Source organism: Toxorhynchites rutilus, chromosome 2 (genome assembly GCF_029784135.1).
Source record: "Toxorhynchites rutilus septentrionalis strain SRP chromosome 2, ASM2978413v1, whole genome shotgun sequence".
In the NCBI taxonomy this organism is placed as follows: domain Eukaryota; kingdom Metazoa; phylum Arthropoda; class Insecta; order Diptera; family Culicidae; genus Toxorhynchites; species Toxorhynchites rutilus.
This window is the reverse complement of record NC_073745.1, coordinates 57,202,964-57,229,930: the sequence shown is the minus strand read 5'-3', so window position 1 is coordinate 57,229,930 and position 26,967 is coordinate 57,202,964. Positions and strand designations below refer to the sequence as shown.

The following is a 26,967-nucleotide window of genomic DNA, read 5'->3' as shown; positions in this document are numbered from 1 at the left end:
GCTGTGTTTGAAATTTTCGGATAAAAAATGAATAAGATAACATATCGGTTGAATACAGCGCTTGCTGCGTCTTTATAGTTCATTGCTTACTTTTATTTGATGGATAGTCAGAACATATAAGAATTGCAAAACTATTCCTAAAAATGCTTAACTCACGCATTTGCAAAGTGTGTTGTTCAAGCGTACTCCCACCATCTGTGCTGGGTACGCAATATCATACTTGATAACCTAGATAAACTCATCAGGTTCACGCGGTGCGTCCAGATCGCGGTAATGAATCACTGGACGGAAGTCGGGTGCCATTCTGGAATAGTGTGAATAAATTTTTCAATCAAATATTTAGCGACATGAACACTTTATTTTTAAGGTGCCATTTCTGGAACTAGCAATGCGAGAGTACTTTGGAAGCGTCCCTCGTTTACGGTCATGATATTCGACAAAAGTGGTATTATATTACATATTAAAAGATGTTTTATTCTACAACTAGATTCACACGATTCACGTGAACCCGCAGTACCGTACCGCACCCACACGTGTATTGTAGCTGGTCTACAAAAAACTATCGCTGAAATTGGGCATGTCTAAGTCGCCGTACGCTACGATTGGTCGACGAATTTCTGTCATTGATTCCCTGGAAAACGTAACCGGTTGAAATGATTACAAGAAGATACTTCGCTACGACCTATCTAGCTTAAAAAGGGGATTATTAGAGCAGCAGTTCCAAGGTACTTCGCGAGTTAAATGATACAATGAAATTCGTGAGTCCAGAGAAGGAATTTTAACTAACAAAATTACTGAAATAAAGCTTGAAACTACTAATCTAAAAATTCAAGACCGAGTGTGTAAATGTACCTATGCTCGTAAAATGTCCCTTAAATGTAACTAGTTAAGTTTGAGAGATATATTATCAGGAAGGCCACTCAATCTCAATTTTTGAATTCCCGCATTTTTCCCGACTTTTTCCTGCATGATTTCAGAAAATTCCCGACTCTCAAAAATGAAAATAATATTGTGTGATTAGTTAAAAATCCCGGATTGCGAAAATATTTTTACTTTATTGTTTTCAAGTCCCGCATGTGACAAAAAATTGAACGATGTGTTTCTCAGCAACAGATTTTGGGTTGGATGTAGGGTTCAGGAGATACGGACGGGATTGTTTAAGGAATACTGTTTCTGAGACCATTTATTAGAAGAACTGACTATAGCTTCATTGGGGGGGGGGGTCTGCAAATCAACCCTTCCATCCCGGGTACGAAAACTTCACTCTACGCCACTGATACGAAGTGAGTAGCACTTTCTTAATTGATTTATTTTAATGACTTGTTCAGACCCCTATCCTGGATCTACATCGAATGATTATATTGGATGCCATAAGAACACCATAACAGAGAATAATGTGAAGTATTCTTATTATGTTTATTAAGCGTTATTGCAAATTCAGTTCAACTTTCAACACTTTTTGAGCATTTTAATTTTCTCGTCCATCAAGGCTACATCTCTCTGGGCGTCCGCCAGCATCTTCATTTTTTAGCCTCAAGTTCCTTCGCTTCTTTTGCTGCTTCCCGCTTTCGTTTTTAGCGACGAATACTTCCAAGCATAATTCCATCTGTTTCTTCGCTATATCCGGGCAGTTGGAAATCACATCCGGTTTCATACACGCTAGGTAATGAGTGATGGGATACGTCAAAGGTAATCCTATGAACAATTGCAGGTGGTTCGAAGTATGAGGATCTTTATATGAAAATTTTGACGGAATCCTTTGCTGTTTCGTTGCAAATTTGATTTCAATACTTCCAGGAAGCAGTAGATTGGTTTTATGAGTTAAAGTTAGGATTGGGTAATCTTCGATCGATATTTAATAGATCCGTTTCGATTTCCGATCGTTTGGATCGATTCTTTGTATTCGAAGAAATCGCAAAAATCGATCTTCTTCCGATTTTTTTATCCTAGAAAATTAGTTTGTAGATTTGTTTTCCAGTGCACATCCATTTTAATTTCACCAAAGACCTAATGAATTCTATAAACATAATGTCCAAGTCAGTCTGATTAGCATTAGCATTAGCATTGAGCTAGGTACGTGGTACGAATTCAAAACTGTTATGTTAAAAAACTAGCCTCCATCCGTAGCTGATGATTGGTAATATCTCTAAGATGAAGGCATTCTTTTTTCAACAGTTAAGAACTGTCCTGGCCACGTCCTTGCAACTGCTAAGGAAAGGGGAATGTCCAAGTCAGTCTGATTCTTCTAAAATTGACTTTCGTACAAGTGATACCGTGATCACAACTAGCGGCAGCTACTGGCCGCTACGGCTATGAATCGGTTTCGACTAAATCCTAGACGTATGGCACGAATGATTCCATAACACTACAAGATGAATGCTCTGGAAAATGCATTTTTTCTGGGGTTTAATGTTTTTCTGTGGCCTTCATATTGAAAATCAAAATGAAATGCCTTTGATGATTGAATAGATGAAATTTGTATTGCCTGTTTAAAGAAAAGACGGCTCTCATAAATAAATAAATTGTGAGAAAGAAATTTGATTTTTCAAAGATCGATTCTTCATTACCGATTTAATCAGTGGATCCCTACGCCGTTTAGAAAATCGATTCGGCAAGATCAATCTTTTTTTCAAAGAACACTCAATCCTAGTTCAAATTCAACAAGTGATTTAGATCTCACTTTCAGTCGTTCGGGCTTCATAAATTTCTCCATTACAGCTCTTCCCAAGTCCTGTTATGTCTTCGAAAAGGAAAAGAACCATCGGTGCTTCTGTCTGATATTCATGCAATCACGATTTAATTGTCGATGTTACCGTAACCAAGCAAACCATTTGTCATGACCAGGGATGGTAAAAAATCACATTCAACGATCAATGAATAAGTATATCCCTCTAGTCGGATGTTTTTAAATCACCCCCAGCAGGCGATGCTCTTTTATTCTTCATATGTACACAGAGAGAATACTTGGAACGGTGAGCTACCAAGATCTCAAAAAAGCAATATGAGAGCGGAATCCCCACTGCTTGCACTCTCGAAGCATTACTTCTACTACTCAAGTTTTATCGTGAGTGCAAGCCACAAACAATTAATCCCATCCCATACAGCGGATGATGAGTTCTTGAACGGGAAGTTTACAAGAGACGATCAACTGAAATCTTACGACACTCGTCGAGGGATTTTTAATTCTCTATTGCACTGTCCGCAGTGAGTGGCTGACTCAGTCTCGTGTCGATTTTATTTTGCTGTCGTCTCCCGCCCGATAAACAGCAGACGGGTAATGGATGCAATTGATTAATTTTATTACCAGCAGATTTGGGCGAATCTCATCCCGCCCAAAATCGTTTTTAGATTCCAATAATTCTGAACATTCACATTTCTCTCCAAATAATTTTTCCAACAGTAATTCAATTAGTGACTTCACGAAACACCTTTCGAATTCGATTGAATTTCAGACCCTTTTTTATTTTGTAGATAAAACGGATCACATATTTGATTAATTCAATTCTGTGTGGTTACGTTCTTCGTTGCGAATAAATGTAATGAAATAGTATGGACGTATGATATTCATGTATCGCGGACTTCCGACATATGTGGCAGTAGATTTGTCGAACGACTAATGTTTTTTTATATCCCTTCAAACTTGATGCATCTCTCAAGTGTACATACTGCTTTGACCGCAGATTTGCATGGTAGAATCTGGTTAATTTCAGGTATTCAGTCTTCATATTGTCGAATGAATACTGTTGGAACAATAGGTATCGCAGCAAATGATTATCAACATCCTACCTTATCATCAAACGGTATACGAATAATTTCAGTGAACTGACGGCATTGGAATATATGCTTTGTGAGGACCACACAATTATCAGAGCGAATAAACGTCCGACTGGAAATCATGAACATCAATTCAATATGCCCAAGATAAATTTATCCTTTGAAGGTCATTAACCTTTCTAAAGATGATTAGATGGAATATATTCCAATGTCGTCTGGAATAACCTGTCCAACACCTTATGATCGTAATATTGTTTTTGCTATTATTCTGATGTTTCATAACACGGCACTCTATTGATTATTCGCCGAAAATGAATAAAAAATATCCTTGAAGTTAGCCTACGGTTTTAGTAGCAGTGCAATATGGTGAGCCAGTCTCAGGATAAGAAAACATTTAAAAATAAAGCTTTTTTTTTTAATGAATCAATAGTAAAACAAAACGTCAAAAAATTTCTCAGCTTTGTGATAGCAGATAATCATTATCCATTTGAGTTGTATGAGTATTCAATTCCCCCACAAACTGTGGATAGTCTATCTGCATACAAATTATGTAGAGTGCCACAATCCAAAAAAAATATGAGCAAATATTTACGTGCTTAAACAAAAAAACACATGTTGACATATTTGCGCTAATTTATGTTTTTTTATTAATTCAAGGTAATCAAGGTCTTTTCTAGACACCAGTTTACTCGGCCCGAAAAAAGTGGTCTGTATTTGGGCAGGCGGAAAAATATATCTCGCAAGACCACGTGTTCGATGTCGTAAAAGCCTTGGCCAATAACGCATTTACATTAACTCATAAAATTAGTGATTTGAGAGGGATTATTGTTTGTAGTCTCTTGATTAATTTAAACACCATCTGAGAAATCCTATCTATCTGCTGTAGCGCATTTTTTTTATTTTACCCAGTTTCATCGAAGTAAACGCGCTCGGAAAAGAAAATTTAACGCCCGGATGAAAGAGCGAGAATCGTACGTCATAGAGACACTCATTCCCATGGAGCAAATTCTTGTTAGGAGTTGAAAGCAAAACGAGAAAGGAGAGTATCTCAATTATTCGAACTAGTTTCAGTCTAGCAATGCTTTGGTCAACTCAGAGTTACCAAGAGAAAATCATTTGGTTATGATGGGTTAATAGTTAGTTGAATTAATAGTTAGTCGCAATTTGCACAGATTACGATCTGTGCAGTTTGCGATTAATCGTAAATCACATCATGCTCCCTTGTTTTCCATCCTTGGTCATGACAATGTCATGCGAAAATGCGAAAACAGAATAGAAACTGAGAGAGAGGTTGGCGTCGACATCATACCGTATGAGTCATACCGTATGAGCGCCAACCTCTCTCAGTTTCTATTCTGTTTTCGCATTTTCGCATGACATTGTCATGACAAATGGTTTGCTTGACCGTAACAAAAAAAAGTCAATTCCTGTCCAAGCAACATTGGCGATAATCTCAAATACCTTTGACCGGGAAACTGATGCAAAATTCCGTTTAAAGTTTGGATGGCTTCCTTTAAGCTTATTCTCCTCTTGTTCCCAGGTGTGGTAGCATTTGAACTGCACGTCCCGCAACACGTTCGTTCTCCAACCAGCGAAGAATACAAAACTTCAACAGAAATACAGTTGAACCCGTTACAGCCGTGTAATCTGCCCTTCTCATAGAAATGTTTTTAAACAGACTGTACAATGCTCTCAAAAAGTCACCCAAATTCCATTCGGTTTTCCTCAGCCCCTCCTTGAAAGAACTATGAACCGTATTGAGCTTCCAATGTTGAGAATTCCGTACGACGAGTTTGATGTAAGTTCTTGAACCGCTTGTAAAATCCGTTTTCACATTTTTCATTATTAGAAGGTTGAAAAATCGAAAATTTTTTTAGTGAGGAGGTGAAGTGGTCACCTGAGGGGGGCAAAGTGGTCACTCGCACATATCTCGCTAGAAAAGATATATTTATGCGTGTTTTCTTGGCCAAATTTGTTTAAATCATTATTGAAATAGTAAGTACATGTATGAAATGAGCTAGGCCTATTCACCTAGAATCGTGATTGAAAATTTCTCATACGTACAAAAACGTAGTAGGAAACACATAACGTTTCATGCGAAATAATCGCTGAAATTGAACAAAAAATTCTAGAAATTCCTTAAATTCAAAACGCATAAAACTATGTCCGAATGGCTACCGAGAGAGCGTTTTTTGTTTTTATTTATATCCTGACAGGCGACAGCTACACTGTAGTACAGGGTAACTCAAAAGTCATGAAATTCTTCAAACATATGACTATCAACTATCAATGCGGTGTTAATAGTCAATAGTTATTCTACCAAACAAGCAGGTGACCACTTTACCCCACGTGAGCACATTACCCCCACTACCCTATGCCTAATAAAACTGTGATATCAGTATGTAATATGTGAAATCACATACTTTTTATGATGTTCATAGCTACCCCCTTAAAGTACAGATAGAACGGCGCCAATGTATGGCGATATATCATCACAAATTAAAAGTAATTAAGGACATGGTTGGACAGGATGTTGTTGACGAGCTTTTGAAAAGGCCGTTTGCGAAAAGGACTGTGGAAGTGCAATTAGTCTTTGCGAAAATGGATATTCTGCGGCTAAAATTAAACAAGTTGAAAACGACTTGTGTTGGAAAGGATAAAATAACTACAACGAACTTTAATGCCAAAGATTACGACGCGAAGTGACTATGTGGTTCAGAGACCAGCGTAAAGCTATTCCGTTGGCCTTGTTTACTTTTTCAGGACGAAGCAGAAAACAGTGTGTGGAAAAAAGAGGATATGTAGATTTGAATCATCCATCTTCCGCTATGAAAGCTCATTCAGCTACCAAAGAACATATCAATAACAACATGACATGCCGCACTTTTAGGAAAACTCGCATTGAAGATCATGCTAATGAAGTCGCAAGAAACAAGCGTAATTCAATTGTGAAGGATATGGAAGGCATGGAAACACGGAAACGTTTTTCTTTCTTCTCTTCGTTGGCATCATTCCTCATTCAAAGCTCAAAGCGCGATTGCGAGTTGAAAAAAAAAGATCCCGAACGTGAGCCAAGTCAAGCGGGTCTACAGCTCTAGGATGATCAACAGTTGAGACCAGGGCCAACTACAGTAAACATTCACTAACTGGGCGAAAAGAGAAGACCACTTATCGACATTCGCGTTTTAACTGGTCCGGCATGTTAAACGTCAAATAAAATCGAGGGAAACTTCAATGAATTGTTTGATTCGCTTAGTTCCTGTAATTGGATAAATAAAAGGATTCCAATGGAAGTTTCGCATTGAGTGCGACAACAGGTATGATATATGATTTGAGAAAATTGTTTTTCTGTAGTTTAATCAATGTTTTTGTCGTGCGAAAATAATGTCAACTTTCATAACATTTAAAATTACATTCGAATACCCCTCACAGCAAATCTTCCATTTGAATATGGCGTCGATTGTTTACGAAATTGTGCTTTTTAACTGGTCCAAGGACCAGTTAACGTTCGCCCAGTTAAATAGCAGACCAGTTAAACCAGGACCAGTTAGCGAACGATTACTGTACTTTTTTATTCAAAAATCAGGGAGAATGGAAATTTAAATCAGGAATAATCAGAATAGCTCATATTGTGTTATCCCGAATGTTTGTGTCAATTTTTCAAAGAACAAAAGCACAATTTTTATAGATAGACATACATTTGTTTAAATTTATATACTTAGGTTTGCTCCACAATCTCTCTTTCATACAGTTTAAAAATTCTTTCCTACCAGATAATGTTTGCCTTCACGTCGAAAACTGTCCAAGGTATTATTTTATATTGTCCATAGAATCGAACTTCTTGCCCATAAAATAATTCTGCAGAGACCTGAACCTGTTATAATCTGAGGTTGTAATAACCGGTTAGTTTAGCTGGTGAGATAGGACCTCCCAGCCAGATTCCAAAATATTTTATTATGTAATCTATAGTGATATGAAGTTTTGCGTTGGTCTGATGGGAAGATTACGCCTTGATCGCTACCTTCAATTTGTTCATCTGCTAGGCAGTACTTATGGGAATTTATCGACTGGTTACTTGATAGAAAGTTTTTGTACAGAATTTCTTCCAATCGCACCAGACACAGAGCATGACTTTCTTCGGCTGGAGATCGACTTTTGGGGTTAGCTTAAGGTTGTTTATTTCGCGTATATCTTTTTCGCCGATCAAAATTGTTGTAAATTATCCATTTTCATGAAGCGTCACTCTTCAAAACGACATTTTCGTTGCGTTTTTCAAGCGAGTCGCAGATTGAAATGCAATCTATTGAAGGTATCTCAATCAAATTGTGTAGAACCTTCATATCGTAAAGATTTACGAGGCCAAGCTTCACCAGATGCTCATCAACGGTGGATCAGTGGCGGCATGAACTGGATTTTGGAGTGAAAGAAAAAAAGATCTCGCAAAATTATCCTCAATGGTTCATTTATTCAATTGGCGTTAACGACATTGAGCTTCATTTTCTGTCATAGTGATGAAAAAATCATAATGGATTTTCAGGTGGAAAAATGCACTACGTGTTTTAAACATTCAAAAAACACCAACTAATTATTTTCTTTCAAAATATACAAATTTGAAACTGTATTCGAGCGTTTCAATCTAATAATCTTTTTTTCACGTCAACTTCAAAATTTTATAAATGTCGACACTGTACTTTCAAAAACGTGAATCGCCTCGGAATAAATAATTAACCAAAGAAAGACCAATCATTATATTCTATTTTGAGCTTTTTTTATGTAGGCTGATAGTTCTCATTTCAAATCAGGGAAACTTTGAAAGGAATCCCGGTATATTCATTACGGATAGTTTTTATTGTGATAAAGTAAAAAACTCAAAAATCAGGACGAATCACGATCATTTCAGAAAAATTGAATGGTTGTCAGGATATCAGGATACGAGCCAAAAAGTCTGGGAAATCCTGAAAAATCAAGAAGATTGGCATCTCTGGTTGAGAAATATAATAAAAAATACTACTTGTCTTGGAGAAATGTATCTAGGTGGGATGGTAATACTTCACTTGTATGGGAGCTGCATGGATACATGCTGGATTTTGATACAATTTTCTTTCTGAAAGAGTTCGCATCAATTTTCTTATTCACTGACATTCTGTATCATACACTACAGCAACGAGAACTCGCGGAGATCAAATTGTATGTTGAATTTTACGTGTTAATTATCGACTGCATCCTCCACGGGCTGAATATGCAGTTTGCTGATTTTAATAAGCAAAGCTTTTCAGGTTTGCTCGACTGCTCAAAATTTGAACACATCAACACGGAGTTTCCCAAACAGCTAATAGATTTTTTTTTCTTTCTGTATTATAGTGACTTTCAACACTTTTGGCTAGTTCGACACTATACTTCCATTTCGGAAGAATGTTGGGAGTGAGAATTGAACTTGTGATCTTTAGCGTGGAAGGTACGAATGTAACCACTACGTCAGATCGCTCCTCACAGCTAATAGCTGATGTGTGCTGTCGATTCTCTAATTTCGACAAAGTGAAGTTAGGTAATGAACTGCGAGTGTTCTATACGAAGTCAGAATTTGCCGAGAAGAAAAAACCAAAGATTATAAAAACAGTGATCGATAGCTACCTTGACGATATTTTTTACGAAAATTATTTTACTCGCAAAGCTAATAACGCTAACGCTTCCATCAACCACAGCATCGGTCGAACGAAGTTTTTCTGTTCTTCATAGACCGAAGACCTACTCAAGATCAATGATGGGAGAGCAGCGATTCGAAAAGCTTATACTTATGGCTATTGAAAACAAAATGTATCTTGAGCTCCAACGTCACAGTAATTTTTTGGAAAACATAATCGACCGATTTGACCTTCGTACTGAACGAATTATTCCATTACTGTATCGCTAGAAGAAATTCAATTACCCGTTTGAGCAGGCAGAAGCGCGATAGTGCTCTTCTTGTTTTATGCTCGGCACCTTTGACGTAACATATTGGAGGTACAAACTGAATAAATATAAATTCTATCCCTTATTGCTCATCCAGTTTTCGATCGATTTGCGAGATTTTTGAAAAGCGCTTTAAAAGCTACCAGGGCGAAATTTAAAGCGATGTGTAGAGTGTAATAATCAAGAGGATAAAAAAGTGAAAAGATCACATCTAACTTGCTCACTTCATGCGCTTTGAGCAGCAAACCATAATTGTGAAAAAATGTTTAATTATAATTTTTAAAATTTAAACATTATTTTAAAAAAATAAAGATTTATATAAATAAGTCAATGCTTATAAATTTTATAAATATTACTTTTTATGTGTTTTTTTTAACTTTAACACAACTTGTGGGATCTAGTCATAAAAATATACCTCACAAAATTTGCCCCATACTCAAACGGTTAAACAAATAATTTGTCTCCGTAAACAAGACTGTAATATTATATTAAAGAAACATCCTATCATACTCGATTACGCATCTAATCTTTTGCAGTGTTATATTGAATTTATATACAACATATACCAACTACGCACGACTATGAAAAATAGCTCAAAATTAGAACTAGACTCAGAAATGTTTGAAATAAGATGAAACACGAGGTAGTTCAGTCAATCGATTAAGATTCTTATATCAAGAAAACAATATTCGAGCACTGATTAACCCCCATTTTGCAACTTTGAGTAAAAGTTTTGGGCCACCGAGTAGGTGCACAACTAGACAATTTACTTACGAGACGCCACTATGAACAGCAATTTGGATAAATAGTTCCACCGATTTAGAGCGCCTTATCCCAGCTATCCGCTGTGATCAATGCCGTCTATTACAGCATCGAGATTTCGTAAATTATCGCAGCAAAACTAACTTGAAAATTACGTATTTCCATTTTTGACCGCCCCATTCTCATTATAAATTTTACGCAGTCAATTGATAGTAAAGCATTCGGTACATTTGCACGTAAAATACATCAATATATAACATTTGTTCAGAATGAAAATATAAAAATCAAAATCCACAAACCTTCCACCGCGTCCATATCCTGGCCTACCACGGCCTCCTGGGGCCATCATTGGTGGTGCATAGGGAGCATACATCGGTGCATACCCATGAGACATTCCATAAGGTGGACGATAACTGAAAACAAATAATACATTCACAATACAAAGAATATTCCATCCCAAACCAATCCAAAAACCTACCCGGCTTGGGGAAGAGCCGCCTCGGTCGATGGCTTCTTAGTGTTACCCGGATGTTCGGGTAGCTGCGGCCGTTTAATATCCTTCAGATAATTGTTGAAGTACTCCACCTCTTTGCGCACCTCATCAACCTTCTCCGCGTGTTTGTTGAAAATATGTTTCCGCACAAAGTCGGGACCCTTGAACTTCTTACCCGACAGCGGACAGAGCCACTTGTCCTTGGCCAGTTCCTGCGTGTTAGCTTGGATGAACTTTTCCACCTCGGCCTCGGCATCTTTCGCTCCGAGCTTTTGCAGTTCCTCCAACTGGACTTCGCCAATTCTGGTCAGGAACGATCCCATCTTGTTCTCGAACGTGCGGATGTACTCTTGGATTTCATTGGAGGTAATTTTATTCTGCGGTGGGGGACCCCGGGCATGGATGATTCCGCAACGGTTGGGCATCTCATCCTCATACGGATACTCACAGTGGTTATAGAAATCAACCGAGTGAACCACGCGAAGATAGAGAATCAATTTGTCCAACACTTCGATCAGTTGCGGATCGCGTTCCACCAACTCGCCGTCGCTAGCTTTCTTGGTGTCAACTGACAGCCCGAGCAGTTCGTCCTCTTCCGCTGAAGCCTCCTCGATTAAGTAGTCCGTAATATTCTGCAGAACGGGATTTTTCGATTGCAATCCAAACGATTCACCATTATTTTCCTCTCCATTGCCTTCCGAGTCTTTCCACAAGCCAACTTTGTCGTCCAAATTGTGAGCGATCTTCGCGCAGAGCTTTATATCACTCCGCACAATCGTCTTGTGACAAGTGATTCCATTTACCGGCCGAACCCGTCTACTCAAATCCTTGTTAACAATCGCCCCCAACTCACAGTCCCTTAAACGAATATTGTTCAGGTTCCAGCAAATTTCTTTAATATTTACATCCCGTCGGAAAGTAACCCAACCGCGACGGAACCATCTTCTCTCAAGAAGAGGGTCCGCAATGGCCACACGCAAAAATCCGTTGTAACGTTTGCACATCGCCTCCACTTCCGCCTTCGTTATTGAGGGTGCCAAATTCCGCAAGAAAATGGAACTGGTGCGATGCAAAGCACGTGGGGCGCCATTTGAATTGGTATCTTTGACCAAATCGATGGTTTCCGGTTTGTCTCCTTCCTCTCCCTCCTCCTCGTGAGTGGCCTTTTTAGCGACTTCATCTGTTTCCCCCATTGAAGTGTTGTTTTTATGTTCGTCATCGTCTTTCTTGTCCTCAACTGAAGTGTTCTCCCCTGTATCCATCTTTTCCTGTATCTCGCTGTTATCCTTTTCAGCGGATTCCTCTTCCTCGCCACCACTCTTGTGACCATTATTTTCAGTCACATTTTCCTCCTCCACTGGCTTCGGACTTTCGGCGATTTTCTCCTCGTCGTCCTTCTTCTCTTCGTTGTCATCTTTCTTTTCCTTGTCCTTGTTGTTCTCATCTTCCGAGTCGCTTGAACTTGACGACGAGGATGACGATGAGCTGGAGGCCGAATCAGAGCGGCTCCTCTTCCGACGATCCTTTTTTCTTGCAGAATCGTCCTCATTGTCAGGCTCTTTGGGTTCCTCCTGTTCGACCGGTTCAGTCTCCTCAGAGTTCTTTTCCAGCGACAACGGCTTCTCACTCTCGTCTTCCGCTTCTTCTTCTTCCTCTTCTTGTTTTGGCTCTTTCAACTCAATTTCGTCTTCATTCTCACCCTTTGGCCTTTCCTCGTCAATCTTTTCCTTCTTTATCAAATCCTCAATCGGATCCGTCCTGATCACAACCTTGGGTTTCTCCGGAAGGAACGGCTTTACAATCTCCACCGGCTTCTCGTCGAGCACCTTTAGATCCTCCTCGGTGCCTCCCTCCAGCTTGATGACAACCGTGTCCAACAGTCGAAGCAGCGCGTCCGAGTTGGTCGTGTCCACTGTAACTTTCGTGACATCGTTGGACTCGAGCAGATCAATGAAAACATCGCAGCGGCGCTGTAAGTATCGAAGCTTCGGTTGGATGCGAAATCGCGCAATGTATACGAACTCACCTTCAGAAAGCCCAGCTGCTCATCCTTCCGTTTCATCGATTCCTCGGGATGGTACTTGATTTTGAACCTGATTCGATGTTTAGGAGAAAAAAGAATATAAAGATATCAGATTAATAATGTATCGATAATGAAAAAATCCAAGAGAAAGAGTACGCGAGACAGTCTCGAAAAATCCACTTCATCACAACTGGAAGAGCTTACCCAAGTGGATTATTGTAATCCTACAATTCAAAGTGTTTATGGCGCAACCAAAGGTTGCGCATTCGCATATTTCCGTCTTTATAGCTGTTTACCGTGATTAAGAAATGTAAGTACCTGTCTCTGTCATAGCGAGCGTGCGTTCTCACTCCTCTATGGTATCTTATTTGGGAAAGATCAAACGCGACCACGAAGGTAGGTAGCTAAAGCTGAACGTCTGGCATTGCTCGCCAAGCGTTGGGGTATTTGGGTCCCTAACCAAGACAACGCGCGTAATACTTGTTCGAGTTTAAGTCACGCGGATAGGGGGGAGAGAGTTCCTAGCCAGTGGGGAAAGTGACAGACAGTGTGCATCTAGAACAGCCGAGCAGTTGGAGCACCGCTCGAAGACTGTTCCCCGCCCTAGCGCTGTCAAGGAGAAAAATTATTATTAGAACACAGAACAGGAGTTGACATTCCAGTGATGCATTTCCGTAAAAGAGTGGTGTGTGTGAAATGATGTTCGCGCTGCATTCGCTGGTATCACTTCTGTTCTGTTGACAAAGAATATATAGTTTTAGCCGTTGCTGTTGACGCTGATGCTGCGAATGATGATGCACGGACGCAAAAGAAGGATAGGCGCAGTCGACAAAAGTGTCTCCAAAAGCTCATGTCTATAAAACATGGGACGGCTTCAATCATTGGAAACGCGCTCGAATCACGACCACTCTAAACCAATCTGCTTAAAGTCTTACCATTCCTCGTCCTTGTGTGCTACGAAGAATTCGTTCAACTGTTGGCGCTTGAATTCCAACTTGTAGTCATTGTACTTCTGGAGAGCAACCGAATCATCAATGGAATCATCCTGTATGTCCAAGAACTGTTTGAGGTTCATCATGCAGGGCTGAGTTTGCATGTCGCCGGCGGGTTGTTGTCCCCTAGGAAGAAAAAAAGAACATTTTATGATCAACCTTTTACGCCTTTCGAACGGCCTGAGTAGCAATCTTTACAATAATATTTAAGAGCCAAATTGTTAATACGATCATCAGTTCATTACTTTAACACTGTACAGTAACAATCAACATCTAATGAATTGCCCTATGATTTTCAGCGGAATAGTTATTCCTTTTCAAATACGAAGCCAAAATACAACAAATGGTCTCTTTGATGCAGCTTTAAATCGTTCTTTTGTTTTATTGTGTTATTTCCAATATATAATATTATAATATTATTTCCAATAAGTATTGATATAAATAATGACTCACAATGTTAATGATTTGTCGATTTCAATATAAAACCTTGCCAATTTAGAAGCTTTTAATCTATCCTATATATCTCGTAATCTGCCTGATTTATAATAAAAACTTTATTGAAAACGTGAAAATATTCTATGTTTATAGCAATTTAAAGATTCGAACTTTGAGATTGTTACGTGTCATCAACTTCTGCACAAGCTGATGATCATCTTCATCAGTTGCTTTCTTGCAGTATCCTCATTGAAGAAGCATTTTAAGCTATGTTTCATCTCCTCGTAAGTTTAGCTTTAATGCTATCGCAATTCATTTCGATTAGGCGGAGTTTTTTAGTAGTTTGAGGGGTTAATCTCTTTCTAAATAACGTCTACTCTGTTATCGTGATACCATTGTTGCGCATATTTGTTGTAGTGTCAACGCACAAATTCACACCAAACTCGGTACGACCAAATGAATGACAACACATAAGCGATGGGCATCTCTGTGACGTCGTTGTGGTGAATTTTGCTAAAAGATCATGACCTACATACTTACAAGATCAAATTGACGCAAGAACTGAAGCCATTTGACCACCAGAAGCGTCGTATATTCGTGAATTGGGCTGAGCACCAACTTGAAAATGATTCGGATTTTCATCGAAAAATCATCTTCAGCGATGAGCAGTGTTTGCCAAATGATCCATTCACTGAAAAAATCGCTTTCGTTCGTTCAAATATGATCATACACAAATCATTTCCCCCCTGCGGCATCCTATTGTTGTTACGTGCTGCAAATCATGACACAAAAGAGAATGAGACAACTCTGCATCGGTTCGCACTTCATGATACACCGACACGCAAGCAGAAGTATCATATACACTTTCGGTGCAGAAAGTATATTTTCTTCTTTGCCTCTAACATATGTATATCGACCTCTCCATGCACCATGAAACAGCAGGATCGTACGGATTACGCAAAGCGAATGATTCATATTCAGCTAATGTAGCAGATACTGATTTTTAAGTCTCAGAGAGTGCAAACTATATGATTATTTAACTCGATAGAGCCTAAGGGAAGGGTAGTCAGATTATATTTTCCATTTTTAACGCTGCTGTCCCTTGAAATATGTATATTCATATAGACCGCATAGTTTTACCAGCAACACCGCTCTCTTTTCCCATTCGTTGCTCTCCGCAAATGGTGACGAAATGATGACGTAATTTTTCTTGTATCATTTATTGCTTTGCACTTGTCTGTGCAGTGGGTTTCGCTATAGTAGAGCGAGACGATATATGCGGTTCAAACTTGTATGCAGGCTTCGAAAATGGTTTGCGATATTTGATACAGCTCGAATATGCAAACAACAGTATTCGTTTCTCTCTTGGTTTAATCATGTAATGTTACACAAGTGATTACTGTCATTCATACAAGTATCTGAATGATCCTTTCATATTTGGTTATTTGTTCGTGAGAGGTTACTTGCATGACACATTGTGTATCATTCGATATTGATCGAAATCCAAACACGGGCGATGAGGCTCATTTCTGGCTGAATGGCTTCGTCAATAAGCAAAATATGCCTTATTGGTCAGGCAGCAATCCACACGTACTCCATGGGTCACCATTGCATGCGCTTTGGTGCGGTTTATGGTCCGGCGGCGTCTTTGGGCCGTACATCTTCTGTGATTATCAAGAGCGGCACGTTACTGTGAATGGAAATCGCTACCGTTCAATGATAACCGAATATTTTTGGCCCGAATTGGATGATATGGACTTGGGCAATACAGGTCGGACTCGATTATATACAAACTTGATTATATATGATTCGATTATATACAATTTTGTACTCGATTATATACAGTTTGAAAAAAAAGCAATTTTTTTTACATTGCAAAAACGACTCATTTCAAGCAAAAATGTAACCTTTCAACGTTGAAGTGGCCCGAGGAAGACAGCCCAATGTGCCGGTGAGAGATGTGTTGGCTCGGTTAGACCTTGATTACATGACCCAAATATATGTTTTCCTTAAAGCTATCGATCTTCGTGTGTGATTGTACCTATGTCCTTATACCCTCCTTTTCATCCATTGCGAGCGATTGGCCCCCTTGGTATAAAGAGTAAAATAAGTTGAAATGTAAATATACAATAGATTTAAGAATCGAGTGTGATCATCAACATTGTAACAATTCCCTTATATCCCATCCCTTTCCTGAAAGATGTATCCCTCTAAACTCGAGTAGTTTGGTGTCAAAGAACAAATTGTAGAGCGGTTACGGAGCTTCAATTTAACTGATAGAAACAGTCAAGTTTAATATGATTTTTTATGATAAAATTTCTAATAACACATTCAAAATTATTAACTTTTAAGTTTTCACTTCCGAAATGTTATTTAAATCCACTAATTCAGATGTTTCACTACTACATCTCGTAATAAATTTTCTCATCTTTCAAATGGAAGCAACAGAACAGTTTTCCGTAGCGTACTTTTTAATATACAGTCTGTTTGAGGCAACAGAGTCTGAAACAGTAAAAAAGTTCTAGACTCTGTCATTTTTGAAATTCGAACATATGCGTAGAAGGACTGTTCCATCAAATATAATCGTCTATCATCTTCTGAGAGATTCTGGATAAAAGTATTCTTTTCATGTGAGAAAGGCGTTTTCTGACTTTAAGGGGATGAATCAAAACTTAAACTCTTCTTTTATATTCAAAAAACCAAACATATATGCATAAAAAACGAATCGAAAAAAAATTTTTTGGCTCGATTATATACAGGATTTCTATAAAAAGATTGTATGAAAAGAAATCCGAGACTGTATATAATCGAGTCCGTCCTGTATGTGTCCTAAACTTATGGATTACATAAACTTGAATTTTCAGTTAGTGTCCATATTTCCCACCCCAGATGTCCGTCTTTCCCGAATCAATCTTAGTTTTTCAAAGATGCCGGACACATTCATTTTTAAAAAATTCTGCCTTAAAGATAAATTTTATTTTAAAAAAGACCTAGTCTATCGATTTGTGGTGAGATAGCTTTATATTTTTCGTGAAACTCACGAAAAAAAATCAACTTTTACTTAGGGTATCCGTCTTTACCACCCCTCTCCTACCAAAGGACTCAAGAAAGCTATCGGAGCTACCTTCGTTTTACACAAAAAAAAACAGCTGCTTGTCTGGCAAGCCATATATATGTGACTTGCGATCTTCTACTTTTTTCACAAAAGGTACCATAAATTCTCCAATTCATTGGATAAATACTTGCACTGTGATCACGCGTATTTTAGAGCTTGCCCCTCGGGATACATTCAAGGCGTGTTATTTGGCTTAAGAAATCTCAACTAAGTATTAATAAAGGACGCTAGTTAATGCATACGTTGAGACGGCAAAAGTTCCACAGGAAACGTTAGCGCCATTCAATAATAATGAAGGAAATAAAAGCTTACTTGTGAGTGAGTTGAAAGCAATACGTAAAGCAATTTGTAAAGCTCTTTCAACAGATCATATCAATGGACTTGGTAGTCCAAAATATGAAAACGAAAAAGTTCACAACCGATTCTCAGGATGCACTCAGTATTGTGATGGATACGCATTTTCATCCAAATGACTCCCGAAAACTCCCGAAAACGCGCAGGTCTTCAATACAGCTCAATCCTGCCAAGAGACAAAATTGAAGCCAAAGAGCTATCTTTACAAAGTCGAAAATTGAATGGGCAGTTGATTCCTTAACAGTTTGGGTACGGGACAATTTTTGTGAGCATGCGGATGAGCTTAATTATATGTATATGAAAAGATGGATTGGTGCAAAAAATCTCTTAACACTTTAAGAACCGGGAAGAAATATGTAAGACACACGCCTGGGACCGCACGTTTTGGCTTGTGTGAAGTTGCTTGCTTTGCTTGCAAGGAGGCTTTAAACTTTGCAGTTCATTCGTCTCTATGTGTGAAGTTTGCGGATTAAAGTTCAGCGGATGAATGTTTTTGTTGCGTGCAAGTTTTTGTACATCGTCTTGCTGGATTTATAAATAATGAATAATTTCAGTTGAAATAAATTGATTGTTTATCAAGTAACAATCTTCAAACCCATGCTCATTAGATAAAGAATTAAATCATTCATCTTTCCACATAATTCAATTTTTTTCTTGATCGTGACAGAGAAAAGTTATAGAATGAAACGTGTAACGTGGGTCAATATAGAAAAATATACATAATTTTGAAAATAAAAAAAAATGTTTGAATAAAGTTATCGAAGTTATTCGATAGAGAAATATTTCACCTATCTTCCAGCCACAATTTGATTCATCGGAAAAAGGTCTGAGAAAAGTTATAGGCCAAGTTGTTTGGGAGGGAGTCAACCGCGAGTAATGGGTTTTCTACCTTACTAACCATAGAATTAGGAAATTGTTCAGATATAGTTATAAAAATATAGTTAAGAATTCAACTCCTTAAAACTTATGTAACCGAAAACACATTCTCGAAATAGTACTCATTCGATAAAGAATATTCCTATTTATCTTTAGCCAAATTTTCATTGGTACAACTTGTATGGGTGAAATAAATTAATTTAAAGGAAATTGAAAAAAGTTATTTGAAAGAACCCAAAACACATTTTCGAGATAGTACTCATTTGATGAAGAATATTTTTTTTTGTCTTTAGCCAAATTTTCATTGGTCCGAAAAGGGTATTGAGAGAAAAGTCATTGGCCAAAACGTTCACGAGTTGTACGGGGGAAAGGGTCTGGCTGGGTAAGGAAGTAAAAAGTAAAAATTTCTGTTGTATAGAAATTTTGACTATTTTTCGAATCCCATCCGTAGGATCTATTGTGAAAAACGTACCTTTCAATTTTTAGCACGCCATCCTCAATAGCTTTGAGATAAAAAATTGAAAAAAAAAAATACTGAAAGTGCGTCTTACTATGATACATCGATAAATATAATCAAAAAATAAATTCCTAAAAAATTGAAGTACTAACAAAAATCTTGAAACATTGAATTTTTTTTAGTATTTAGAAATTCAGTACTACTATAATTCGTTTTTAAATGTGTTCTTTTATGTGCGCTTTTATGGATTTGTGTGATTTTTTTCAGATGATAATAATATAACTCTCCTATATGGTTCACTATAAGAGCTATAGTGAAAAAAATAGTTTTTCTTTTTCATCCCCATTCTCAATAGGCTTGGAAATGAAAATTTGAGAAAATACTCAAAGTACATCTACTATGGTGTACCGGGACCAATTATAACAAAATTCTATCCCCTGCATAAAAAAAATCCTGGGTGTATAGAATTTATTAGAGTTTTCAAAACTGTTTTTCGATGATTATACATTGAACTATTTGTTATCGAATACGAATTCGAAATTTTTCATTCATACAATAATATCTCATTACTGAATGGTCCACAACAACGTTATAGAAATCAAATGAAAGATAGTTGATAACGTTAATTGGATTTGCTATCTTTGAAAAAACAGAAAGAAATCGATTTCTCATTTCTTCCCGACATTTTTATCCACTACATCTACAAACATCGAAATACAAATTTCTCTGTAAAATATTCCGGTACTTTCGTATTTTATGAAATGAAATATAAATGATATATTTCAAAACAAAACTTAACCGGGTAAACGTATGCCGTCCGACGCTCGCTAACACTCGGTCGGGCCTAACTAAAGGATCGTCTCCTTGTAAATCCATGTAAATTGTGCTTTAAAGAGATTTATACCCCATAATACCCATGCGTGAATATTTCACGATTTTAAAGCATTTCAAAAATAGCCTAAAAATTTCGACTTCGAACTCTGTTCCGTAATTTTTTTTCGAGTGTAAAAAAGTTCTATTTTTATTTTCGATAAATTTATTAATTTCCCTTCTATGATTTGTATACATGTTGGCCCATACCTTTTCTCAGACTCTTTTCCGGCCAACGAAAATTTGGCTGAAGATGGATAAAAGTATTCTCTTTCCAATGAGTATTATCTCAAAAATGTGTTTTGGGTCCTTTCAAATAACTTTTTTCAATTTTCTTTAACATAATTAGTTTCTTCCATACAACTTGACTTATAACTTTTCTCATACCCTTTTACGATTAATAAAATTGTGGCTGGAAGATAGGTAAAATAACTTCGATAACTCTATTCGAACAACTTTTTTTTTGACGTAGGATTACGTCTTTCGGGAACATATTGGGGTACAAATTGAAAACCGAAAATCGAGCACATCGTGAAAATTGTCCAATTTGAAACGTTTATTGCTCAGTCATTTCATGATGGATTGATGAAAGTTTTGCGTCAATCGATTTCGGCACTCCATAACAATTTTTTATATTGAATAAAATAATATATGTCATGAAACTAACTATCGAACAATTGAAAAATCTCAACCCCTTTCCTAACGGAAATATCCACTTCTAATTGGTCGAAATTGACGACACATGCGGCGGTTCCCTAACAGAGACATCAAAACCAAGCTGCCTGGGGGAAATCGACATTGTAAATACATGAAAGTAGGAGGAGCTTTTGTTCCCACCGAAATGTGTTCCCTAACAGAGACATCAAAACCAAGGTGCCCGAGGGAAATCGACATTGCAAATATAGTCGGGGGGATTTTTATATTGCAAGTATGTTGAGTGATACGATTAATTCTAGCAAATATAATTTAAATTTGGAAATTTAATATTGTGTATTGTGAAAAATTTAGCACAAGTGTAATTGTATATGGTAGCAATTGTGTGAAAAATGACTTGATATATGAAACGAGTTATTTCTATTTTCAAAAATGAAACCAAGGTGTGTTCCCGCTCGAGAACGGGTCGTTCGGTTTAAGCTGTCTGTTTTGTTGTGTTCATTTTCATCCAAGGAAAATTCATGCGGCGAGAAAAAATTGGAAAAATGAAGAAATATTCGAAAAAGTTATTTCATATATGCTCTACATATAGTATTAGGTGTTGTTAGTCCAATTAAAATTCGCATTGGGTTGAATAAACATTCAGAAAGTAAAAAATATAAAACAAAATTACCTTTTCCATTTCAAATATGTTTTCTCTATATTAAAGTAACATGTTTTTACTTATGAGAAAAATTGATAATTGTGTTCGGTATTGGTAATTATCTCATATTACATTAGTGAGTTTTTTTTTCTTTATTTCATCCATACATAACACAGGAGGCATCTCGTCTAGGATCACAGAGGGCAGTATCTTTTATCTGATACGCACCATCTAACGACTGTTTACCATCCTTCTGTCATCATCACTCGATAAACACTGGTGGAGTGAACAAATAATACCCAACAACCAAACAAAATTGCCTTTTCCAGGGCCACCAAATCATTATCAAAGAGTTTAACGATGTAATTCTTCAAACATATCTAAAATAAACAGATAGCCTAACAGAATCCTACGTCAACTATGCGGTCGTGTCTCGGACACAACCCTCCTGTGACTTTTATTTTTGGATTGATTCTGTAAATTTTCCTACATTGACCCATGCTCACGTTTCAGTCTTTAACTTTTCTCTGTCACGATCAAGAAAAAAAATGAATTATGTGGAAAGATGAATGATTTAATTCTTTATCTAATGAGCATGATTGTTGGTTGTTACTTGATAAACAATCAATTTATTTCAATTGAAACTCACCCAGGTTTTTTTACGCGGGGGATACGTACCTCGCAAAACCCGAAAACCCGTAGTTTTTTCCTGCAATTTCGTTGGTTACTGGTAGCTATAGTTCGGTTTTCCTCACGAATGAGGTCATCTGCTGTTGCTGGAAGATTCCCTAGTAATTTGTACAATTCTGCCGATACACGTGCAGTACCACTGTTGGAACGTCCAGAGCTAAGTAGACAGGGGAAGACATTCACGAATCGCAGTAAAACCCCCGTCCCGTTGTACCGCCCGGCGAGCTCCCCGTTACCCAATACCTAAAATCCACGTAAGAATCGTGATAAGGTGCGGCACTTAGCACTAAGCTCCGTTACAAGCACTAATTACCGTAATATGCTCTGAGGGAACATGAGACAAAAATGTGCGCTGAGGGGGAGACGTGATATTGCGCTAGTCTTTTACGGGTACCGTGCAAAAAAAAAACGCGTAGGCAAAAACCTGAGTGTAATTCATAATTCATTAAATCCAGCAAAACGTTGAACAGAAGCTTATACGCAACAGAAACATTTATCCACTAATTTCACACAAGTCCGTAAAGATGGAACGCGAAAACGAGAAAGCTCGTGAGCGGTGTTAAATCCATCGAAAAATGGATGAGCGATAGAATCTAGATTTTTCTACCCCCAATTCACCCGTACCCCTGTTAAAAAGTGCCAAATCAAGCTCTTCCGTCCGTTTAAAGTCCTTCAAACTTCCTAAATTTAAGAGTTCAATTTTCACTCGCGATAGTCTTCTTCGGGAATGGAAGTAAAGCCGTGGTCCGAGTGATGAACCAGCCAATAAGGTTGAAAGTGACTCAGAAATAAAAACATGGAAGACATTGGGCCTGATTCTCGAATACACTTCACGGCGCAAACGAAATAAACGGCACGCTACTGAACTACGTTTTACGAGTTAGTGAAGTGTCGAAGATAATTATGAGTTTTCAGGCAGAATGAGCACTTTTCAAATAAAAATCATTAATGAAAATTAACTTCTTCGTATCAAACTGGTGTTTAATGTGAGTGGAAAACTTTGTTTTCTTCATGTGGTATAATAATCTCATACAAAAATTTCATCTGAAGATAATTTGATATTATAATGCTAAGTTTAGTGGGAAACTAATCTCGTATCCAGATGTCGACATCATACCGTTGTCATCGCGAATACGTTTCATTCCGTTTCCACCGTGAAGTGTATTCGAGAATCAGGTCCATTGCTACAATCTAAGTCAATGGCTAGGGGTCCGTTAACAACTTTTTTTTTTCAAGAATGGGAACAAAAAATCTCTGGTCTTGATATGAAGATTACATTTGGAGAGTGAATAACTGAACAAATTTCCATTGCCCATTGAGCGCGTAAATCAACTGAAACAGCACTTCACACGTTGATTTCAAAAATAAACAAATCTGTCATTGCTAAAGGAATTTCTCCAAATGTATATTTTCTTAATATTGACAACTTTAGAAGCGGAGCTATGGAAAAAAATGCGATGCATCTTCAACTGGATACATGGTGCGCTAAACAACTTACTAAAATTTGGACTAAAAACGTCCAAATCAGGAGGATCTACTAACAACGAAACCAACAAGAGATACTCAAAGATACTCTTATGCCAACTTGACTGTATTCTGAGTGGAAAGATTGATTGTACGCGTATACCATTGCAAGAGAGAAGTAATTTCCTTGAAAAAAGTTTCATAAATCGTGAATTAGAGAACTGAAGACTGAAAAAAATATATTTAGTGGGAAGAATGATCTCCACTTTTTCATGAATCGACTATTTGAGTATTTTAGCGTCATATTCTAGAATATTCTAAAAAAAAATAAATACTCGAAAACTCATACTCGAGTTTGAGAACTTGAACACAGTATGAGCGTTTTGGAGGACTGAAACACTTATTGAAAAGATTTGATGGTCGTATATGATACATTAGTAAAATGTGCTTTATACATCATTTCGCCATTATTGAAAATCTACTTTAAACGTAATGTAACTCCATACCTTTGGTGCGCAGGACCTTGATGACCGTATGGTCCTGCGGAAGGGTGCATCCCGAAATGATCATGCCCGTAGCCATACATCCCGTAATTATCGTGTCCTACAAATATTTCCTCTGTAGTGTAAATATACTCCACAAAATGATTCTATATAACTACTTCTGGAAAACTCACCAACGAAACGTTGCCTTCCCTCGTCGCCCCACGCATCACCACGCATTCGTTTCATTGGAGGGCCTTCGCGAGTTGGCGAATAGCCACGATCTCGTGGCGGTGGTCGGTAGTCCCGATAGTCCGGCCTTGGTCTGCCTCTGCAATGGTAAACATACGATTCACCTTCCTCTCTACACCATCACTAGATGCTATGCAAACCTTTCCGGCCAATCATCCCGACCACGGGACCGGTCAGCGCGATCCGCTCCACGGGCGTAGCTATCACCGGCGCTTCGCTCACCGCGAAATTTGTCGCGTCTCTTGCGGTCATACTCATCATCAGAATCTGCCATCTTTTCTCGATTGAATAACTTGGCCGAAACGGGCTGCTAGAAAGTTCAAACATAACCTCAATTAGGGTGTATTGATTTTTTTTCAACTTTTGGTTGTGCATTGAAAGATCATCTTTTTTCTCTGATTCAGCTTTACAAGAACAAAAGACGAAATCCTTTTGTTTTCGACTTCAAATCGGTAACAACATATAATTGTATATAACAAATCATACAAAAAAACCAAGATGCAACGCGCTGAGCTAGACGGAATTGTTTTCGTGGATCAGCCTATTTAGTAAATAAGAACATTTTCAAACTATCTATTCACCTTTTACCACTCAAAACCGTTTACTTCAAAAAGTAACACTTGTTTGAAATTTCCTATTTTGTAGGTCAGAGACGCGTCCTCAAATTTTCTGCTTACAAAATCTCTGCCAACATCAAGCAGCTCCCGATGACAAGTGAACATGAGACGGGCAAACCGTTCATTGCCAACTCAAGCAAAATTATTCATTTGAGTTCATCCGGCGAAGATGAATTCGAGAGAAGAAGATAGCAAATGCCGCGAAAGCCGGTAAACAAACGAGCTATGTTCGGTGGTGGAAGCGAGAAAGATGAACACTGTTGCTGGCATTATTGTGCTTTTCAATGAAAACAAAAATCAAACTGTGGGGGACTACACTCAGAAAGAAAATTAGTAATAATATACTGTAGGCCCTTTGATATTTGCGCTATCGTGCCAAAAAATATATGTGTGATTACGTGACAGGAAGTAAAGGAATTACTATATTAGTTTTTGTTCACTCAAATCACTACACCTAATTTCTCTTCGCCAAACCCGAACAAAAGCAAATGATGCAGTTTATCCTGATACACAGTGTAAATATATGTAATTTTTTTCATGGTAGTTTCCACCGGATTCAATTCGATTAGTCTTAGGCCTTCTACACATTAGGCAACCGCAACCCGATCTATTGGCGATGTCAATCGGATCTCCAACTCAGCTCTGCACATTGAGACAACTCAAACGTGATGATATCGTTAAGTTTTTATCTGTCAACATAAAGTGCATTACCACTGGCAGAGATACCATTTCTTTTACTGCCGAAACAAACAGAACCGGTTGCAGACTGCAGGGATATGGTATTTCTTTTCTTTATGGTTTGGTTCAGCTCCCTGCGCTTACAACCTCTTTTTTAAGACATGACTTTGCGATTCTCGCGGTTACAAAGGTAGCTGGCAGATATTTATACACATCGACAATTCAGAATTTCGTCGAAAACTTTCAAAAAAGTCATCTGGCATCTCTGGAGTTAACCGTAATCTGAGGATATCTAGGTTACCTTTCACACTCCTTATCATCAAGTACATCAGTAAATGCTTTTACCGCTGAGTTATTATTGAAAGAGAGTGTAGATGAAGAGAATCGATCAAAGAAGATGAACTTTTTCGACATGTTGCTCTAGATATTCTTAAAAAATCAAATGTAAGATTGTCATTTGTTTGTTTCTTGAATGTAAATTGAAATTCTACGAACGCAGGAATCAAAACATCAAAAGTAATTGAACGTAAAAGTTGGCAACATATATCGCGCGCGACTCTACATGCTGACTTGAATCGAAATAGTTGGTCCAACCTAAGTTGCCAGTTGCCTAGTATGTATGCCCTCATTTGATTATACATGCTCTCAACTTTTTTGACATATTCGTTAAGTTGGTTTCCAACTTAGGTTGCCTAGTGTGTAGATGGCCTTGGTATCAGATTAGTCGGCCCTAAGGCAGTTTTAAATTGCTAAAATTTGCATGAAATTTGAAAAATTACCATTATAATATAAAATTATCTTTAGACACAATTTTCGTATGATATTTTTTCACTACTTGCAAGGAAAAGTGATTTTCATTTACATAGAATACTAATTTGATTTGGGAAAAATTATTTTCATTCATAATTTTTATTTTAAAAGTGTGTTCATTTCTTCTGCAAACCCCTATTGTCATGCCATTCCGTAATACGAAGCTCAATGCCGTAAACGCGGCTACATCTTTTATATGGATTAAATTAGGATTGGGCGATCTTGGATCGATATCTAGAAGATCTTTCCGATCTTTTTGATCGTAGATTTGTTTTTGTAAATTTGTTTTTAAGTGAACATTTGAATCTCTCTCAACCACCTGATAAATTTCATAATCATAGGATCTTTTTCAAGGTTGTCAAATAACTGGCCGTAAATTGAGCAGAAGCAGCTTTGTAAGTTTGGTCATTACAGAACAAGCAGTCATAAGTTATATTTACCCAATCATATTCACTAAGCTGACAGTGAAAATTGTGACGAAATTGGAAGGTGACATCAGATCTAGCTGAAACGTTCTTTTCTAGAACTGGGACCACTATCAAGATTTCAACTAAATGCAAGACATATGGCACGATTG

At 37.7% G+C, this 26,967-nt stretch overlaps 1 protein-coding gene across 4 annotated transcripts; it reads right to left on the bottom strand.

Annotated features, from left to right (window-relative positions):
- Positions 1-44: 44 nt before the first annotated feature.
- Positions 45-25,019, bottom strand: LOC129768366 (serrate RNA effector molecule homolog). Of its 4 annotated transcripts, none has more exons than XM_055769968.1 (9): positions 24,867-25,019; positions 24,426-24,595; positions 24,213-24,364; positions 24,058-24,154; positions 13,937-14,119; positions 13,005-13,071; positions 10,964-12,948; positions 10,785-10,898; positions 45-304 (listed from the first exon to the last, which is right to left on the bottom strand). In XM_055769968.1, exons 2-9 carry the CDS (start codon positions 24,557-24,559, stop codon positions 229-231), a joined length of 2,808 nt encoding a protein of 935 aa, XP_055625943.1. In that variant the 5' UTR covers positions 24,560-24,595; positions 24,867-25,019; the 3' UTR covers positions 45-228. The 4 variants fall into 4 exon arrangements, with proteins under 4 accessions (XP_055625943.1, XP_055625942.1, XP_055625941.1 ...); XM_055769967.1 differs by lacking the exon at positions 45-304 and adding an exon at positions 336-631 and having other exon boundaries at positions 24,426-24,592; XM_055769966.1 differs by lacking the exon at positions 45-304 and adding an exon at positions 337-631.
- Between the last annotated feature and the right edge of the window lie 1,948 nt (positions 25,020-26,967).

Excerpts from the sequence above, each read along its gene's own strand:
- LOC129768366 (XM_055769967.1), bottom strand. The coding sequence starts at position 24,559 with ATGGCAGATTCTGATGATGAGTATGACCGCAAGAGACGCGACAAATTT. Across the intron at positions 24,155-24,212 it reads CGTTGGTGAGTTTTCCAGAA|GACACGATAATTACGGGATG; the intron begins GTAGTTATATAG and ends AAATATTTGTAG. Across the intron at positions 14,120-24,057 it reads CAAGGTCCTGCGCACCAAAG|GGGACAACAACCCGCCGGCG; the intron begins GTATGGAGTTAC and ends TTTTCTTCCTAG.